This window comes from Electrona antarctica (assembly GCF_951216825.1).
Source record: "Electrona antarctica genome assembly, contig: scaffold_633, whole genome shotgun sequence".
In the NCBI taxonomy this organism is placed as follows: Eukaryota; Metazoa; Chordata; class Actinopteri; order Myctophiformes; family Myctophidae; genus Electrona; species Electrona antarctica.
This window is the reverse complement of record NW_027638368.1, coordinates 26,563-45,000: the sequence shown is the minus strand read 5'-3', so window position 1 is coordinate 45,000 and position 18,438 is coordinate 26,563. Positions and strand designations below refer to the sequence as shown.

General features: G+C 47.8%; 1 protein-coding gene across 1 annotated transcript in view; it reads left to right on the top strand.

Moving 5' to 3' along the window:
- LOC306918138 (sodium-dependent serotonin transporter-like) overlaps positions 1 to 18,438 on the top strand; it is a gene marked incomplete at both ends in the record, with an annotated part of 52,903 nt that overhangs the window by 8,192 nt on the left and 26,273 nt on the right. Inside the window, one exon of the mRNA XM_079531019.1 lies at positions 17,252 to 17,386. Coding sequence (XP_079387145.1) covers positions 17,252 to 17,386 — 135 coding nt within the window. The remainder of the gene's footprint in view (positions 1 to 17,251; positions 17,387 to 18,438) is intronic.

Below are 18,438 nucleotides of genomic sequence, written 5' to 3'. Positions count from 1 at the left end.
AGCTGAAGTAGCTTCATGTTTACATTTAGCGACTCACCAGGCGCTATCCCGGATGTAGCTGAAGTAGCTTCATGTTTACATTTAGCGACTCACCAGGCGCTATCCCGGATGTAGCTGAAGTAGCTTCATGTTTACATGTAGCGACTCACCAGGCGCTATCCCGGATGTAGCTGAAGTAGCTTCATGTTTACATGTAGCGACTCACCAGGCGCTATCCCGGATGTAGCTGAAGTAGCTTCATGTTTACATTTAGCGACTCACCAGGCGCTATCCCGGATGTAGCTGAAGTAGCTTCATGTTTACATGTAGCGACTCACCAGGCGCTATCCCGGATGTAGCTGAAGTAGCTTCATGTTTACATTTAGCGACTCACCAGGCGCTATCCCGGATGTAGCTGAAGTAGCTTCATGTTTACATGTAGCGACTCACCAGGCGCTATCCCGGATGTAGCTGAAGTAGCTTCATGTTTACATGTAGCGACTCACCAGGCGCTATCCCGGATGTAGCTGAAGTAGCTTCATGTTTACATTTAGCGACGCACCAGGCACTATCCCGGATGTAGCTGAAGTAGCTTGATGTTTACATGTAGCGACTCACCAGGCGCTATCCTGGATGTAGCTGAAGTAGCTTGATGTTTACATGTAGCGACGCACCAGGCGCTATCCCGGATGTAGCTGAAGTAGCTACATTTAGCCAAAACACCCCCGAGGCGATCGACAACAACGGGAGGTATGATTAATTCTAACGCGACTAGCGACGGGACCGCGATGTCTAACACATAATCTTTGGTTAGAATTGGACGGATTGATTTAGATCAAGAGTTATTCATGTTTTAAGATTTTCGATCTGATCGGCTAAAATGGGGGGGGGGGGGGGGGGGGGCGGGGGACATGGATGACGTCCCAACCGGAAATAACATCGAATGTTGCCCAACAGGTGCTCCCAGCCTGTGGAGCGATGCGATCGGTTTTGATATCAATAAAGTTACAAATAGCGTTACTATTTGATAGGACGGAGACCTCCTCTATGATAGGACAGAGACCTCTATGATAGGACAGAGACCTCCTCTATGATAGGACAGAGACCTCCTCTATGATAGGACAGAGACCTCCTCTATGATAGGACAGAGACCTCCTCTATGATAGGACAGAGACCTCCTCTATGATAGGACAGATACCTCTATGATAGGACAGAGACCTCCTCTATGATAGGACAGAGACCTCCTCTATGATAATAATAATAATAATAATAAAACTTTATTTGTATAGCACCTTTCATGACATGAAATGCAGCTCAAAGTGCTTTACACAAAAAATAAAAGAAAAGCAGGGCATAAACAATACGGTGAGGACATGAATAACATTTTTTTTAAAAGACAGATAAATCAATTAAAAGCAAGGGTGTAAAAGTGGGTCTTGAGCTGAGCTTTAAAAATGTCTACAGAGGCTGCCTGTCGAAGGTACAGTGGGAGTTTGTTCCACGCCGTCGGCCCGTAGAAGCAAAAAGCTGCTTCCCCGTATTTTTTAGTTGCCATTTTTTTAGGCAAAGCGAGCAGGCCAGCAGTGGAAGACCTTAGGGGGCGGTTTGGGACATATTTCGGCAGGCAGTCATGTAGGTAGGAAGGTGCGAGACCATTGAGAGCTTTATAAACAAGTAAAAGAATTTTAAAATCAATCCTAAAAACAACCGGAAGCCAGTGCAATGAGGCCAAGACTGGAGTAATATGTTCTCTCATCTTAGTTCTAGTTAAGACTCTGGCTGCTGCATTTTGGACAAGTTGTAATCTGTCAGTTGATTTCTTAGGCAATCCAGAAAAAAGTGCATTGCAGTAATCAAGCCGAGAAAAAACAAAGGCGTGGATTAGCGTTTTTGCATCGTCCAGTGACAAATAGGCTCTGATTCGTGCAATATTTCTAAGATGAAAAAAGGCAATCTTGGTAACATGATTAATGTGTGAATTAAAATTCAGTTCAGAATCAATAGTGATCCCCAGGTTCTTTACTGTACTGTTACTTTCTACAGTCAGGTTGCCAAGTCTGCTTTTTATCGATTCTTTCTGCTCACTAGAACCGATTATGAGAACTTCTGTCTTATCCTCATTTAGCTTGAGAAAGTTCTCACTCATCCAGCATTTAATGCTAGACAGACAGGTCAACAGCGGGTCTAAGGCACGGAGATCATCTGGATCTACAGAAAGATAAAGTTGGGTATCATCAGCATAGAAATGAAAATTGACTCCGTGATTGGTAATGAGTTCTCCCAATGGCAGTATGTACAGGGAGAATAACAGAGGACCAAGAATTGAGCCCTGTGGAATACCAGAACTGATGTTGTGTTTGTCTGAGTCAAACTCAGCTAGATTGACAAAATAGCTTCTGTTTGTTAGGTAGGAGGAAAACCAGGACAGGGCCGTGCCAGACAGGCCTACCCAGTGCTCCAGACGCTGTATTAAAATTGAATGGTCAATCGTGTCAAATGCAGCCGTTAGATCTAGAAGTAAAAGAACGGAAACATGTTTCTTGTCAGCAGACACCCTAAGATCATTCATTACTTTTACAAGTGCTGTTTCTGTGCTGTGGCCTTTCCTAAAGCCAGATTGGAATTTGTTATGCACATTGTTGTTCTGTAGAAACACATCCAATTGATGAAAGATGCATTTTTCTAAAACCTTGCCCAGAAAGGGCAGATTAGAAATGGGTCGGTAGTTACCCATCACAGAGGGATCAAGATTGTGTTTCTTGAGTAAGGGCCTAACTACAGCCGTCTTCAGTGAGTCTGGAAAGACGCCTGATTGTAGAGAGCTGTTTACAATTTTTAGGATATCTCCAATCACACTGTCTAAAACCTCTTTGAGAAAGGTGGTGGGAATTGTGTCCAATGAACAGGAGGATGATGTCATCTGAGATATGGTTTTTCGGAGTTCGTCTTCATCAATTGTACAGAAAGACAATAGGCTCCCCCTGGAGAGATCAACCCTGGCACCATTAGCTGCTGTTAGAGGGCTTGAGCTAGCAGCAGCACCATTCATAATATCAGCTCTAATGTTACAAATTTTGTTATCAAAAAAGCATGCAAACTCATTACACTTAGCTTTAGAGGCCGGGAACGACTGCTTGTAGGACTGGGGGGGGTTTAAAAGTCGTTCAATGGTAGAGAATAAGACTCTGGCATTTTTCTTGTTCTCATTAATAATGCCAGAGAAATAAGCCTGCCTTGCCAGACGCAGGGCTTTGTTATATGTGACTGTTGACTTTTTAAGAATCTCTAGGTGGATGGTGAGTTTGTTTTTTCTCCAAGCTCGCTCAGCTCTACGACAATCTTGCTTCAGTGAACGTGTATGCTCATTTATCCAGGGTGTTACTCTGGTGTTCTGTTTCTTTTTAGTTTTCATAGGAGCCACTATGTCAAGAGCTGACTCTAGTTTAAGATTAAACATTTGGACCATATCATTCACTGGGGGAGTATCGGATAGGGGGGGGCCCAGATGACGAGAGAACTCGTTGGCTGCAGATGAGCTAAAAAAACGCTTTTTTATAGTATATTCAGTGATGTTTTTCTCTAGATCAGAGACAGTCATATTAAAACACAGCAAATAGTGGTCTGATAGCTCAGGCATTTCAATAGTCCTTTCAACAGTGATGTTCAGACCTCTAGAAATCACCAGGTCCAGAGTGTGCCCCTGTTTATGTGTAGGCCCAACAACATGTTGGATGAACTCAAAGGAGTGCAATAACTCTAAGAAACCCAGAGCCACCGCATTTGAAGCATCGTCCAGGTGTAGATTAAGATCGCCCGAGATAAGAGTTCTGTCATAGTTAGTGGAACAGATAGATAAAAGTTCTGATATTTCTGTTAGAAATACAGCTTTGCTGCACTTTGGAGGACGATAAATGCTGATCATTGGGATAGAGGACTGACCCTGCAGTATTGTGGCCTGGTATTCAAAGGATGAAAAGCTGCCGAGCGTCAGAGCCTTGAATTTTAAAGTGTCTGAAAAAATGATTGCCAGTCCACCTCCTTTCTTAGCCTCGCGAACAGAGTGGATGAAACTGTAGTTTGCGGGACAGGCTGGCGCTAGGAGAACAGCTCCATCCGAGCCAAGCCATGTCTCTGTTAGAAAGATAATATCAAGCTTCTCTTTACATATTATATCATTTACAGAAGAGGACTTATTTGTTAATGACCTGATGTTAAACAAGGCAAGGTTTAGCTTGTTATCAGATTTTTGGGGGCTGTGATGCCTGTGAGGTACATTAACCAAGCAGCATTCTCTCTTCAGGCTACTCCTTGTCTTGGACAATCTATTTGAAATAACAGTGGAAATGTTGTGAACCTCAACCTGTACGGTGATTGAAACACCAGGCTTTCTAGAAGCAAGGGGTCCATACATGTTTGTTGCTACGCATAATGGACCCTGTTCATATCAGTTATCAAATGTATTTTCTAGGCTATATGGGCGTGGCATATAGCGTGGGATTAACTCTGCCCATGGTATCTCTCGCATTTTGGGCTGTTGGGCTGGCCGTACGGTAAGGGGGGTCAGCCTTACTCCAGCGTTTATCAGGTCCATCATGCCCGGAGTGAATTTGAGGTGATGTATTGGTGAAGGAGTTTGAAATTCCTCCATTCGACTGTCATTGATGGACCTCTCGGCGGCCTCAGTATCCTCTCCACCAGTGGCCCCTGTGACTTCACGCTCTGTGAGTTTATCTCCACCAGGGGGCGCTGTGACTCCACGCCCTGTGAGTTTTCCTCCACCAGGGGGCGCTGTGACTTCACGCTCTGTGAGTTTTTCTCCACCAGGGGGCGCTGTGACTCCACGCTCTGTGCGTTTTTCTCCACCAGGGGGCGCTGTGACTTCTGTGACTTCACGCCCTGTGAGTTTTTCTCCACCAGGGGGCGCTGTGACTTCACGCCCTGTGAGTTTTTCTCCACCAGGGGGCGCTGTGACTTCACACCCCGTGCGTTTTTCTCCACCAGGGGGCGCTGTGACTTCACGCCCTGTGAGTTTTTCTCCACCAGGGGGCGCAGTGACTTTACGCTCTGTGCGTTTTTCTCCACCAGGGGGCGCTGTGACTTTACGCTCTGTGCGTTTTTCTCCACCAGGGGGCGCTGTGACCTCACGCTCTGTGCGTTTTTCTCTGCAATAGTCACCCCCTATGAACACGGGGGTGAGTTCATAGGGGGTGAGTTTTTCAGGGGGCCATGCATCACCAGGGGACCATGCATCACGCTCTATGTAGTCACAGCAGATGCAGATATACCAGGGGGGATGCACTTCCTCTTCTCCATCAGAGGAGGACCACTCTTCTGCATCAGTCCAGAGCACATCAGGAGGAGTTGTGTGTTCACTTGATTTGACTTCTCCACCAGGAGGAGCTGTGGGTTCACTATCTGTGGTATTCCTTGTTTTGAGAACATCCTTGGCGAGGGGGAGAAGCTTGGCACCCGCCGCCACAATATTATCTGTTTTGGCTAGGGCGCTATCTCTTGATTCCATGTTGTGGAACAAGTTGCTGGAGAATAGTTTAACCCCCAGCTTGTTTAGGTGAATTCCATCAACAAAGAGGTGCCTACGATCAAAGAAGAAATTGAAGTTGTCAATGAAATTGAATGATTCTTCTGTGCATGCCGTTGAGAGCCATTTGCTGAGTGCATACAGTCTGCTGAAGCGTTCACATCCGGTCATTGGAGGTAGTGGCCCGCTGATCCACACGTCTAAATCTAGGGAGCTGAGGGTGTGGAATAGGGCTCTGAAATCATTTTTTAGGATTTCTGACTGTTGTTTTTCTGTATCACGTGTACCGATGTGCAGTATCAGTGTTTTCACCATAGGGTGTGCAGCAACAACGTCAGAGATTCTGTCATTCAAATCAGAGACTGTGTCTTTGGGAAAGCATAGAACTTTTGCTTTTTTCTTTTTGTTACTTTTAACATATTTCACAGCCTGATCACCAACAATCAGGAATTCATTAATTTGGTCTCCATTAGCTCGCCTTTCATTTTCTGTGATGTTGAGTCTTACCCTGCTCGGTGTGGCGATATCTCTGTCGTTCATCTGGAGCAGTGGGCTGAATCTGTTAGCCACCTGCACATTCTCCATATGGGGAGATATGATTTTTGATCTGCTTTTCACAGTTTTCCAATTTTGAAGGGGGGTGGACGAGGCTCTGAGTCGGGCTGGTAGCGTAGGCCAGCTGGTCTTATCGGGGCTCCGAGCTCTTCCAGTTAGTCGTCCTTTCAAGTCCTGTACGCCGTTCTCTCTGTTTGTAATCACAGTGGATATACCGGGGGGGGAGACACCCCGAGTTTTTCGTCCTTTCATGTCCTTTGGCCTTGCGCCGAGAGAACTCCAGGAGAATGTCTTATCCTGCGTGCGGTTCTCCTGATTCCCATGTTGTTGTTTTACTTCCAAATTAACTTTTAAATAGTGTAATTCCGCTTCGAGCACTGCAATCCTTTGAAGCAGTTTCTGAAAGTCCTTTGAAGATATGACAGGGAACATCGCGGTGCTGGCTATTTGCCAAGTATCCAGTGCTACTTAGCTATAGCTATGTGCCACGTACCCATTCACTGGAGGTAAAAAAAGAGTATTTTGCAGTATGGCAAAAGCTTCGTTCTATAGAAGAAATACAGTCCCATCGGTTTACAAGTAATGAGGATCCACTTGTAGTTTTTCAAAGAAAAATAAAACATTGATATCAGTTGAAGAATGCAAGCATAGGCGAGAGCAGCGGAGCGAAGCGTCCTCACTGTACGAGAGCAAGCAAGATAGGACAGAGACCTCCTCTATGATAGGACAGAGACCTCCTCTATGATAGGACAGAGACCTCTATGATAGGACGGAGACCTCCTCTATGATAGGACAGAGACCTCCTCTATGATAGGACAGAGACCTCTATGATAGGACGGAGACCTCCTCTATGATAGGACAGAAACCTCTATGATAGGACAGAGACCTCCTCTATGATAGGACAGAGACCTCCTCTATGATAGGACAGAGACCTCCTCTATGATAGGACAGAGACCTCCTCTATGATAGGACAGAGACCTCCTCTATGATAGGACAGAGACCTCTATGATAGGACGGAGACCTCCTCTATGATAGGACAGAGACCTCCTCTATGATAGGACAGAGACCTCCTCTATGATAGGACAGAGACCTCTATGATAGGACGGAGACCTCCTCTATGATAGGACAGAGACCTCCTCTATGATAGGACAGAGACCTCCTCTATGATAGGACAGAGACCTCTATGATAGGACGGAGACCTCCTCTATGATAGGACAGAGACCTCTATGATAGGACAGAGACCTCCTCTATGATAGGACGGAGACCTCCTCTATGATAGGACAGAGACCTCTATGATAGGACAGAGACCTCCTCTATGATAGGACGGAGACCTCCTCTATGATAGGACAGAGACCTCCTCTATGATAGGACGGAGACCTCCTCTATGATAGGACAGAGACCTCCTCTATGATAGGACAGAGACCTCCTCTATGATAGGACAGAGACCTCTATGATAGGACAGAGACCTCCTCTATGATAGGACGGAGACCTCCTCTATGATAGGACAGAGACCTCCTCTATGATAGGACAGAGACCTCCTCTATGATAGGACAGAGACCTCTATGATAGGACAGAGACCTCCTCTATGATAGGACGGAGACCTCCTCTATGATAGGACAGAGACCTCCTCTATGATAGGACAGAGACCTCTATGATAGGACAGAGACCTCCTCTATGATAGGATGGAGACCTCCTCTATGATAGGACAGAGACCTCCTCTATGATAGGACAGAGACCTCTATGATAGGACAGAGACCTCCTCTATGATAGGACAGAGACCTCCTCTATGATAGGACAGAGACCTCCTCTATGATAGGACAGAGACCTCCTCTATGATAGGACAGAGACCTCCTCTATGATAGGACAGAGACCTCCTCTATGATAGGACAGAGACCTCTATGATAGGACAGAGACCTCCTCTATGATAGGACAGAGACCTCCTCTATGATAGGACAGAGACCTCCTCTATGATAGGACAGAGACCTCTATGATAGGACAGAGACCTCCTCTATGATAGGACAGAGACCTCCTCTATGATAGGACAGAGACCTCTATGATAGGACAGAGACCTCTATGATAGGACAGAGACCTCCTCTATGATAGGACGGAGACCTCCTCTATGATAGGACAGAGACCTCCTCTATGATAGGACAGATACCTCCTCTATGATAGGACGGAGACCTCCTCTATGATAGGACAGAGACCTCCTCTATGATAGGACAGAGACCTCCTCTATGATAGGACAGAGACCTCTATGATAGGACAGAGACCTCCTCTATGATAGGACGGAGACCTCCTCTATGATAGGACAGAGACCTCCTCTATGATAGGACAGAGACCTCCTCTATGATAGGACAGATACCTCCTCTATGATAGGACGGAGACCTCCTCTATGATAGGACAGAGACCTCCTCTATGATAGGACAGATACCTCCTCTATGATAGGACGGAGACCTCCTCTATGATAGGACAGAGACCTCCTCTATGATAGGACAGAGACCTCCTCTATGATAGGACAGAGACCTCTATGATAGGACAGAGACCTCTATGATAGGACGGAGACCTCCTCTATGATAGGACAGAGACCTCCTCTATGATAGGACAGAGACCTCCTCTATGATAGGACAGAGACCTCCTCTATGATAGGACAGAGACCTCCTCTATGATAGGACAGAGACCTCTATGATAGGACAGAGACCTCCTCTATGATAGGACAGAGACCTCCTCTATGATAGGACAGAGACCTCCTCTATGATAGGACAGAGACCTCTATGATAGGACAGAGACCTCTATGATAGGACGGAGACCTCCTCTATGATAGGACAGAGACCTCCTCTATGATAGGACAGAGACCTCCTCTATGATAGGACAGAGACCTCCTCTATGATAGGACAGAGACCTCCTCTATGATAGGACAGAGACCTCTATGATAGGACAGAGACCTCCTCTATGATAGGACAGAGACCTCTATGATAGGACAGAGACCTCTATGATAGGACGGAGACCTCCTCTATGATAGGACAGATACCTCCTCTATGATAGGACAGAGACCTCCTCTATGATAGGACAGAGACCTCCTCTATGATAGGACAGAGACCTCCTCTATGATAGGACAGAGACCTCCTCTATGATAGGACAGAGACCTCCTCTATGATAGGACAGAGACCTCCTCTATGATAGGACAGAGACCTCTATGATAGGACAGAGACCTCCTCTATGATAGGACAGAGACCTCTATGATAGGACAGAGACCTCCTCTATGATAGGACAGAGACCTCCTCTATGATAGGACAGAGACCTCCTCTATGATAGGACAGAGACCTCCTCTATGATAGGACAGAGACCTCCTCTATGATAGGACGGAGACCTCCTCTATGATAGGACAGAGACCTCCTCTATGATAGGACAGAGACCTCCTCTATGATAGGACAGAGACCTCTATGATAGGACAGAGACCTCTATGATAGGACAGAGACCTCCTCTATGATAGGACAGATACCTCTATGATAGGACGGAGACCTCCTCTATGATAGGACAGAGACCTCCTCTATGATAGGACAGAGACCTCTATGATAGGACAGAGACCTCTATGATAGGACAGAGACCTCCTCTATGATAGGACAGAGACCTCCTCTATGATAGGACAGAGACCTCCTCTATGATAGGACAGAGACCTCCTCTATGATAGGACAGAGACCTCCTCTATGATAGGACAGAGACCTCCTCTATGATAGGACAGAGACCTCCTCTATGATAGGACAGAGACCTCTATGATAGGACAGAGACCTCCTCTATGATAGGACAGAGACCTCTATGATAGGACAGAGACCTCCTCTATGATAGGACAGAGACCTCCTCTATGATAGGACGGAGACCTCCTCTATGATAGGACAGAGACCTCTATGATAGGACAGAGACCTCCTCTATGATAGGACAGAGACCTCCTCTATGATAGGATGGAGACCTCCTCTATGATAGGACAGAGACCTCCTCTATGATAGGACAGAGACCTCTATGATAGGACAGAGACCTCCTCTATGATAGGACAGAGACCTCCTCTATGATAGGACAGAGACCTCTATGATAGCACAGAGACCTCCTCTATGATAGGACAGAGACCTCCTCTATGATAGGACAGAGACCTCTATGATAGCACAGAGACCTCCTCTATGATAGGACAGAGACCTCCTCTATGATAGGACAGAGACCTCTATGATAGGACAGAGACCTCCTCTATGATAGGACAGAGACCTCTATGATAGGACAGAGACCTCCTCTATGATAGGACAGAGACCTCCTCTATGATAGGACAGAGACCTCCTCTATGATAGGACAGAGACCTCCTCTATGATAGGACAGAGACCTCCTCTATGATAGGACAGAGACCTCCTCTATGATAGGACAGAGACCTCCTCTATGATAGGACAGAGACCTCTATGATAGGACAGAGACCTCCTCTATGATAGGACAGAGACCTCTATGATAGGACAGAGACCTCTATGATAGGACGGAGACCTCCTCTATGATAGGACAGAGACCTCTATGATAGGACGGAGACCTCCTCTATGATAGGACAGAGACCTCTATGATAGGACAGAGACCTCCTCTATGATAGGACAGAGACCTCCTCTATGATAGGACGGAGACCTCTATGATAGGACAGAGACCTCCTCTATGATAGGACAGAGACCTCCTCTATGATAGGACAGAGACCTCCTCTATGATAGGACAGAGACCTCTATGATAGGACAGAGACCTCCTCTATGATAGGACAGAGACCTCCTCTATGATAGGACAGAGACCTCCTCTATGATAGGACAGAGACCTCTATGATAGGACAGAGACCTCCTCTATGATAGGACAGAGACCTCTATGATAGGACAGAGACCTCTATGATAGGACAGAGACCTCCTCTATGATAGGACGGAGACCTCCTCTATGATAGGACAGAGACCTCTATGATAGGACGGAGACCTCCTCTATGATAGGACAGAGACCTCTATGATAGGACAGAGACCTCCTCTATGATAGGACAGAGACCTCCTCTATGATAGGACGGAGACCTCCTCTATGATAGGACAGAGACCTCTATGATAGGACGGAGACCTCCTCTATGATAGGACAGAGACCTCCTCTATGATAGGACAGAGACCTCCTCTATGATAGGACAGAGACCTCCTCTATGATAGGACGGAGACCTCCTCTATGATAGGACAGAGACCTCCTCTATGATAGGACAGAGACCTCTATGATAGGACAGAGACCTCCTCTATGATAGGACAGAGACCTCTATGATAGGACAGAGACCTCCTCTATGATAGGACAGAGACCTCCTCTATGATAGGACGGAGACCTCCTCTATGATAGGACAGAGACCTCCTCTATGATAGGACAGAGACCTCTATGATAGGACAGAGACCTCCTCTATGATAGGACAGAGACCTCTATGATAGGACAGAGACCTCCTCTATGATAGGACAGAGACCTCTATGATAGGACAGAGACCTCCTCTATGATAGGACAGAGACCTCCTCTATGATAGGACAGAGACCTCCTCTATGATAGGACAGAGACCTCCTCTATGATAGGACAGAGACCTCTATGATAGGACGGAGACCTCCTCTATGATAGGACAGAGACCTCCTCTATGATAGGACAGAGACCTCTATGATAGGACAGAGACCTCCTCTATGATAGGACAGAGACCTCTATGATAGGACAGAGACCTCCTCTATGATAGGACAGAGACCTCCTCTATGATAGGACGGAGACCTCCTCTATGATAGGACAGAGACCTCTATGATAGGACAGAGACCTCTATGATAGGACAGAGACCTCCTCTATGATAGGACAGAGACCTCTATGATAGGACAGAGACCTCTATGATAGGACAGAGACCTCCTCTATGATAGGACAGAGACCTCTATGATAGGACAGAGACCTCCTCTATGATAGGACAGAGACCTCCTCTATGATAGGACAGAGACCTCCTCTATGATAGGACAGAGACCTCCTCTATGATAGGACAGAGACCTCCTCTATGATAGGACAGATACCTCCTCTATGATAGGACAGAGACCTCCTCTATGATAGGACAGAGACCTCCTCTATGATAGGACAGAGACCTCTATGATAGGACAGAGACCTCTATGATAGGACGGAGACCTCTATGATAGGACAGAGACCTCCTCTATGATAGGACAGAGACCTCCTCTATGATAGGACAGAGACCTCCTCTATGATAGGACAGAGACCTCCTCTATGATAGGACAGAGACCTCCTCTATGATAGGACGGAGACCTCCTCTATGATAGGACAGAGACCTCCATTCATGCCACTCAGCAGTGGTGTGCACAGACTTTTAGAGGGGCAGGGGTTAGGGGTCAGGGGTCACAGACATTTAGAGGGGCAGGGGTTAGGGGTCAGGGGTCAGGGGTCACAGACAGTTAGAGGGGCAGGGGTCAGGGATCACATACATTTAGAGGGGCAGGGGTTAGGGGTCAGGGGTCAGGGGTCACAGACATTTAGAGGGGCAGGGGTTAGGGGTTAGGGGTCAGGGGTCACATACATTTAGAGGGGCAGGGGTTAGGGGTCAGGGGTCACAGACATTTAGAGGGGCAGGGGTTAGGGGTTAGGGGTTAGGGGTCAGGGGTCACAGACATTTAGAGGGGCAGGTGCTCAAGTGAAAAAGGGCACCTTGTGCAGCGCGTGGAACCGGCCGGTTGCCTTAATAGGGCACCTTGTGCAGCGCGTGGAACCGGCCGGTTGCCTTAATAGTGTGAGATTTATAGATTTTGGGGCATAAATAATATATTAGAAGCTTTTTATCAAGAATTGACAATGTCACCATGGTCCACATACTGTACACTGTAGACTGTACAAAAGGGCTCTAGCACCCCCTATCGTCTATCTGTGCACGCCACTGCCGCTCAGGGTGTTTTGAAAAGCGTTCGCTCTGAAAGATTATATTCAAAAGGTCTCCTATTCTGGGTCTGCTATTTTTCAACAGCTAAATTATATCATAATGCTTTCTCCCTGTCCTCCTGGTCGTCTCCCTGTCCTCCTGGTCGTCTCCCTGTCCTCCTGGTCGTCTCCCTGTCCTCCTGGTCGTCTCCCTGTCCTCCTGACTCATGGGTTAGAACCGGTTCTCACGACCGTTCCGTCGAGGAGCGTGAAGGTCTGTCATAGATGTTACTCACACTGCGTGAAAAGAGGAGTTAACGGGCAATTATGGCACTGTATTTTGACCATAAACCTCAAGTTTAGCAGCATATACAGTTAATATACGGTAATATACAGGTGTGATGGTACAATTGGGGAGTTTAACGGGAGTTTCCTGTAATCCGTATTCCATGCTTTCTGCAGTGCCAGCGGAGTGTAATCCGTATTCCATGTTTTCTGCAGTGCCAGCGGAGTGTAATCCGTATTCCATGTTTTCTGCAGTGCCAGTGGAGTGTAATCCGTATTCCATGTTTTCTGCAGTGCCAGCGGAGTGTAATCCGTATTCCATGTTTTCTGCAGTGCCAGCGGAGTGTAATCCGTATTCCATGTTTTCTGCAGTGCCAGTGGAGTGTAATCCGTATTCCATGTTTTCTGCAGTGCCAGTGGAGTGTAATCCGTATTCCATGCTTTCTGCAGTGCCAGCGGAGTGTAATCCGTATTCCATGTTTTCTGCAGTGCCAGTGGAGTGTAATCCGTATTCCATGCTTTCTGCAGTGCCAGCGGAGTGTAATCCGTATTCCATGTTTTCTGCAGTGCCAGTGGAGTGTAATCCGTATTCCATGCTTTCTGCAGTGTCAGCGGAGTGTAATCCGTATTCCATGTTTTCTGCAGTGCCAGTGGAGTGTAATCTGTATTCCATGTTTTCTGCAGTGCCAGTGGAGTGTAATCCGTACTCCATGCTTTCTGCAGTGCCAGTGGAGTGTAATCCGTATTCCATGTTTTCTGCAGTGCCAGCGGAGTGTAATCCGTATTCCATGTTTTCTGCAGTGCCAGCGGAGTGTAATCCGTATTCCATGCTTTCTGCAGTGCCAGCGGAGTGTAATCCGTATTCCATGTTTTCTGCAGTGCCAGCGGAGTGTAATCCGTACTCCATGTTTTCTGCAGTGCCAGCGGAGTGTAATCCGTATTCCATGTTTTCTGCAGTGCCAGCGGAGTGTAATCCATATTCCATGTTTTCTGCAGTGCCAGCGGAGTGTAATCCATATTCCATGTTTTCTGCAGTGCCAGCGGAGTGTAATCCATATTCCATGCTTTCTGCAGTGCCAGCGGAGTGTAATCCATATTCCATGTTTTCTGCAGTGCCAGCGGAGTGTAATCCATATTCCATGCTTTCTGCAGTGCCAGCGGAGTGTAATCCGTATTCCATGTTTTCTGCAGTGCCAGCGGAGTGTAATCCGTATTCCATGCTTTCTGCAGTGCCAGCGGAGTGTAATCCATATTCCATGCTTTCTGCAGTGCCAGCGGAGTGTAATCCGTATTCCATGTTTTCTGCAGTGCCAGCGGAGTGTAATCCGTACTCCATGTTTTCTGCAGTGCCAGCGGAGTGTAATCCGTACTCCATGTTTTCTGCAGTGCCAGCGGAGTGTAATCCGTATTCCATGTTTTCTGCAGTGCCAGCGGAGTGTAATCCGTATTCCATGCTTTCTGCAGTGCCAGCGGAGTGTAATCCGTATTCCATGTTTTCTGCAGTGCCAGCGGAGTGTAATCCGTATTCCATGCTTTCTGCAGTGCCAGCGGAGTGTAATCCGTATTCCATGTTTTCTGCAGTGCCAGCGGAGTGTAATCCGTATTCCATGCTTTCTGCAGTGCCAGCGGAGTGTAATCCGTATTCCATGTTTTCTGCAGTGCCAGCGGAGTGTAATCCGTATTCCATGTTTTCTGCAGTGCCAGTGGAGTTGGAACTCTGGAACGCTGCGTTTCCCCCGTGCTCGCTTTCTCTTTTTCTTTTTTTTACAGACATCAAAGTAGGTCAACAACGGTTTGAATTCATAGTGGAATTCATAACACGAGCCTTTTGGCTTAAGACTGTGAGGTAAATCAAAGTCACATGTTGGAAGAGCCGTGATTTAGTGCAGGAATTATTACACACTATTTCATCTTGGAATTTAACCCCTTCAGGGCGGGAGGGGAACCCCTTTCGGTCTTTTTCAAGCATTATTCGCTGTTGCAAAACAGCAGATCTACAAGCTCGTAGCGCGGCACCGAGTGCCGCACTATGAGCTTGTAGATCTGCTGTTTTGAATGCATGCCCGGAAACCTTTTGAATATTATATTCTTTCAGAGCGAACGTTTTATTTTAACTCAAATCTTTGCTTTGGGGATGGGGGGAGGGGGGGTCGCGGGAACTACATATTTTCAGATGGGGGGGGGGGGGGGGGTCCGCAGCCAAATACATATCATTCTGGGGGTCCTTGACATGTAGGTTGAGAACGACCGACGCAGAAACATGAGGTTTTCAGAAAACTGTCGTGGTTTAGAAGACTTTATTTTCGTCCTCAGGTCTAAACGGGTTAAACACTCATAATCCCCCAGTGGAGCTTAGCTTAATTTTACTTAACTTAAACTTGAGGTTTATGGTCAAAATACAGTGCCATAATTGCCCGTTAACTCCTCTTTTCACGCAGTGTGAGTAACATCTATGACAGACCTTCACGCTCCTCGACGGAACGGTCGTGAGAACCGGTTCTAACCCATGAGTCAGGAGGACAGGGAGACGACCAGGAGGACAGGGAGACGACCAGGAGGACAGGGAGACGACCAGGAGGACAGGGAGACGACCAGGAGGACAGGGAGACGACCAGGAGGACAGGGAGACGACCAGGAGGACAGGGAGAAAGCATTATGATATAATTTAGCTGTTGAAAAATAGCAGACCCAGAATAGGAGACCTTTTGAGTTAAGCACATTAACTTTAATAAGTACTGTTTTGAGGTATTTGTTCTATTTGTTTTGAATCAGGACAAATTACTTCAAATTAGAACAAAGAAAAATGCAATATAAAGGGTTAGGGTTAGTGTTCCACATGAGTTCAAATCAAGTTCAAAGTGCGTGCGTGCGTGCGTGCGTGCGTGCGTGCGTGCGTGCGTGCGTGCGTGCGTGCGTGCGTGCGTGCGTGCGTGCGTGCGTGTGCACAATGTCGGTTATCCCGCTGTGTTCCTTCCACGCGCTCCGTCCAACCAGGGAAACTCCCCCTGGTGGAGGGGAAAGGAACTGGTTGGAATAACGTGTTCCTTCCACGCGCTCCGTCCAACCAGGGAAACTCCCCCTGGTGGAGGGGAAAGAAACTGGTTGGAATAACGTGTTCCTTCCACGCGCTCCGTCTAACCAGGGAAACTCCCCCTGATGGAGGGGAAAGGAACTGGTTGGAATAACGTGTTCCTTCCACGCGCTACGTCCAACCAGGGAAACTCCCCCTGGTGGAGGGGAAAGGAACTGGTTGGAATAACGTGTTCCTTCCACGCGCTCCGTCCAACCAGGGAAACTCCCCCTGATGGAGGGGAAAGGAACTGGTTGGAATACCGTGTTCCTTCCACGCGCTCCGTCCAACCAGGGAAACTCCCCCTGATGGAGGGGAAAGGAACTGGTTGGAATAACGTGTTCCTTCCACGCGCTCCGTCCAACCAGGGAAACTCCCCCTGGTGGAGGGGAAAGGAACTGGTTGGAATAACTTGTTCCTTCCACGAGCTACGTCCAACAAGGGAAACTCCCCCCTGTCAGGTGTAAAGGAGCGACTTGGACACTCAGGCATGAAGGAAGCATGAGTTCAAGTCCGTTGCTCTCCCCAGGTTGGCGGAGGGTGTGTAGAGCCCAGGATCACATTAGATAATTGACACAGGGGTGGAAAATGGGTTACAAAATCGTGGGATAAAAATTATAAAAATGGGAATAGCGCGTTCCGCAGGGAACGATCTGTTTATCAATCACAGTCCCTGCCGGCATGTTCTTGGGCACCTCTGTAAACCTTGCCACGCAAAAACTTCAAAATATAGATTCAGGACCGGTTGAGCCGGAAGTGTTACTAAACAGCGGGGTCAATCTACCGTGGAATGTCGTGATTCGCAGCGTATGTGTTCAGTACAACAATAGAGTTTGTTTTTCCACCAGAGCCCTCCAGGTGCGTTCCTGCTGCCCTGCCTGCTGATGGCGCTGTTTCTCATTATGTAATCTGCCCTCCAGGTGCGTTCCTGCTGCCCTACCTGTTGATGGCGCTGTTTGGAGGCGTCCCTCTCTTCTACATGGAGCTGGCTCTGGGCCAGTTCCATCGCAGCGGCTGCATCTCCATCTGGAAGCACATCTGTCCTCTGTTTAAAGGTAGGAAGCACATCTGTCCTTCATAGGAAACACATCTGTTTTAGAGAAGGGAGAAGAGTCTGGGACACGTGGAGCGTTGTCCAGGGTGTTTTAGAGAAGGGAGAAGAGTCTGGGACGTGTGGAGCGTTGTCCAGGGTGTTTTAGAGAAGGAAGAAGAGTCTGGGACGCGTGGAGCGTTGTCCAGGGTGTTTTAGAGAAGGGAGAAGAGTCTGGGACCTGTGGAGCGTTGTCCGGGGTGTTTTAGAGAAGGGAGAAGAGTCTGGGACGTGTGGAGCGTTGTCCAGGGTGTTTTAGAGAAGGGAGAAGAGTCTGGGACGTGTGGAGCGTTGTCCAGGGTGTTTTAGAGAAGGGAGAAGAGTCTGGGACGTGTGGAGCGTTGTCCGGGGTGTTTTAGAGAAGGGAGAAGAGTCTGGGACGTGTGGAGCGTTGTCCGGGGTGTTTTAGAGAAGGGAGAAGAGTCTGGGACGTGTGGAGCGTTGTGCAGGGTGTTTTAGAGAAGGGAGAAGAGTCTGGGACGCGTGGAGCGTTGTCCAGGGAGTTTTAGAGAAGGGAGAAGAGTCTGGGACGCGTGGAGCGTTGTCCAGGGTGTTTTAGAGAAGGGAGAAGAGTCTGGGACGTGTGGAGCGTTGTCCAGGGTGTTTTAGAGAAGGGAGAAGAGTCTGGGACGCGTGGAGCGTTGTCCAGGGTGTTTTAGAGAAGGGAGAAGAGTCTGGGACCTGTGGAGCGTTGTCCAGGGTGTTTTAGAGAAGGGAGAAGAGTCTGGGACGTGTGGAGCGTTGTCCAGGGTCTTATAGGGAAAGGAGAAGAGTCTAGGACGTGTGGAGCGTTGTCCAGGGTGTTTTAGAGAAGGGATAAGAGTCTGGGACGTGTGGAGCGTTGTCCAGGGTGTTTTAGAGAAGGGAGAAGAGTCTGGGACGTGTGAGCGTTGTCCAGGGTGTTTTAGAGAAGGGAGAAGAGTCTGGGACGTGTGGAGCGTTGTCCAGGGTGTTATAGGGAAAAGAGAAGGGTCTGGGATGTGTGGAGCGTTGTCCAGGGTGTTTTAGAGAAGGGAG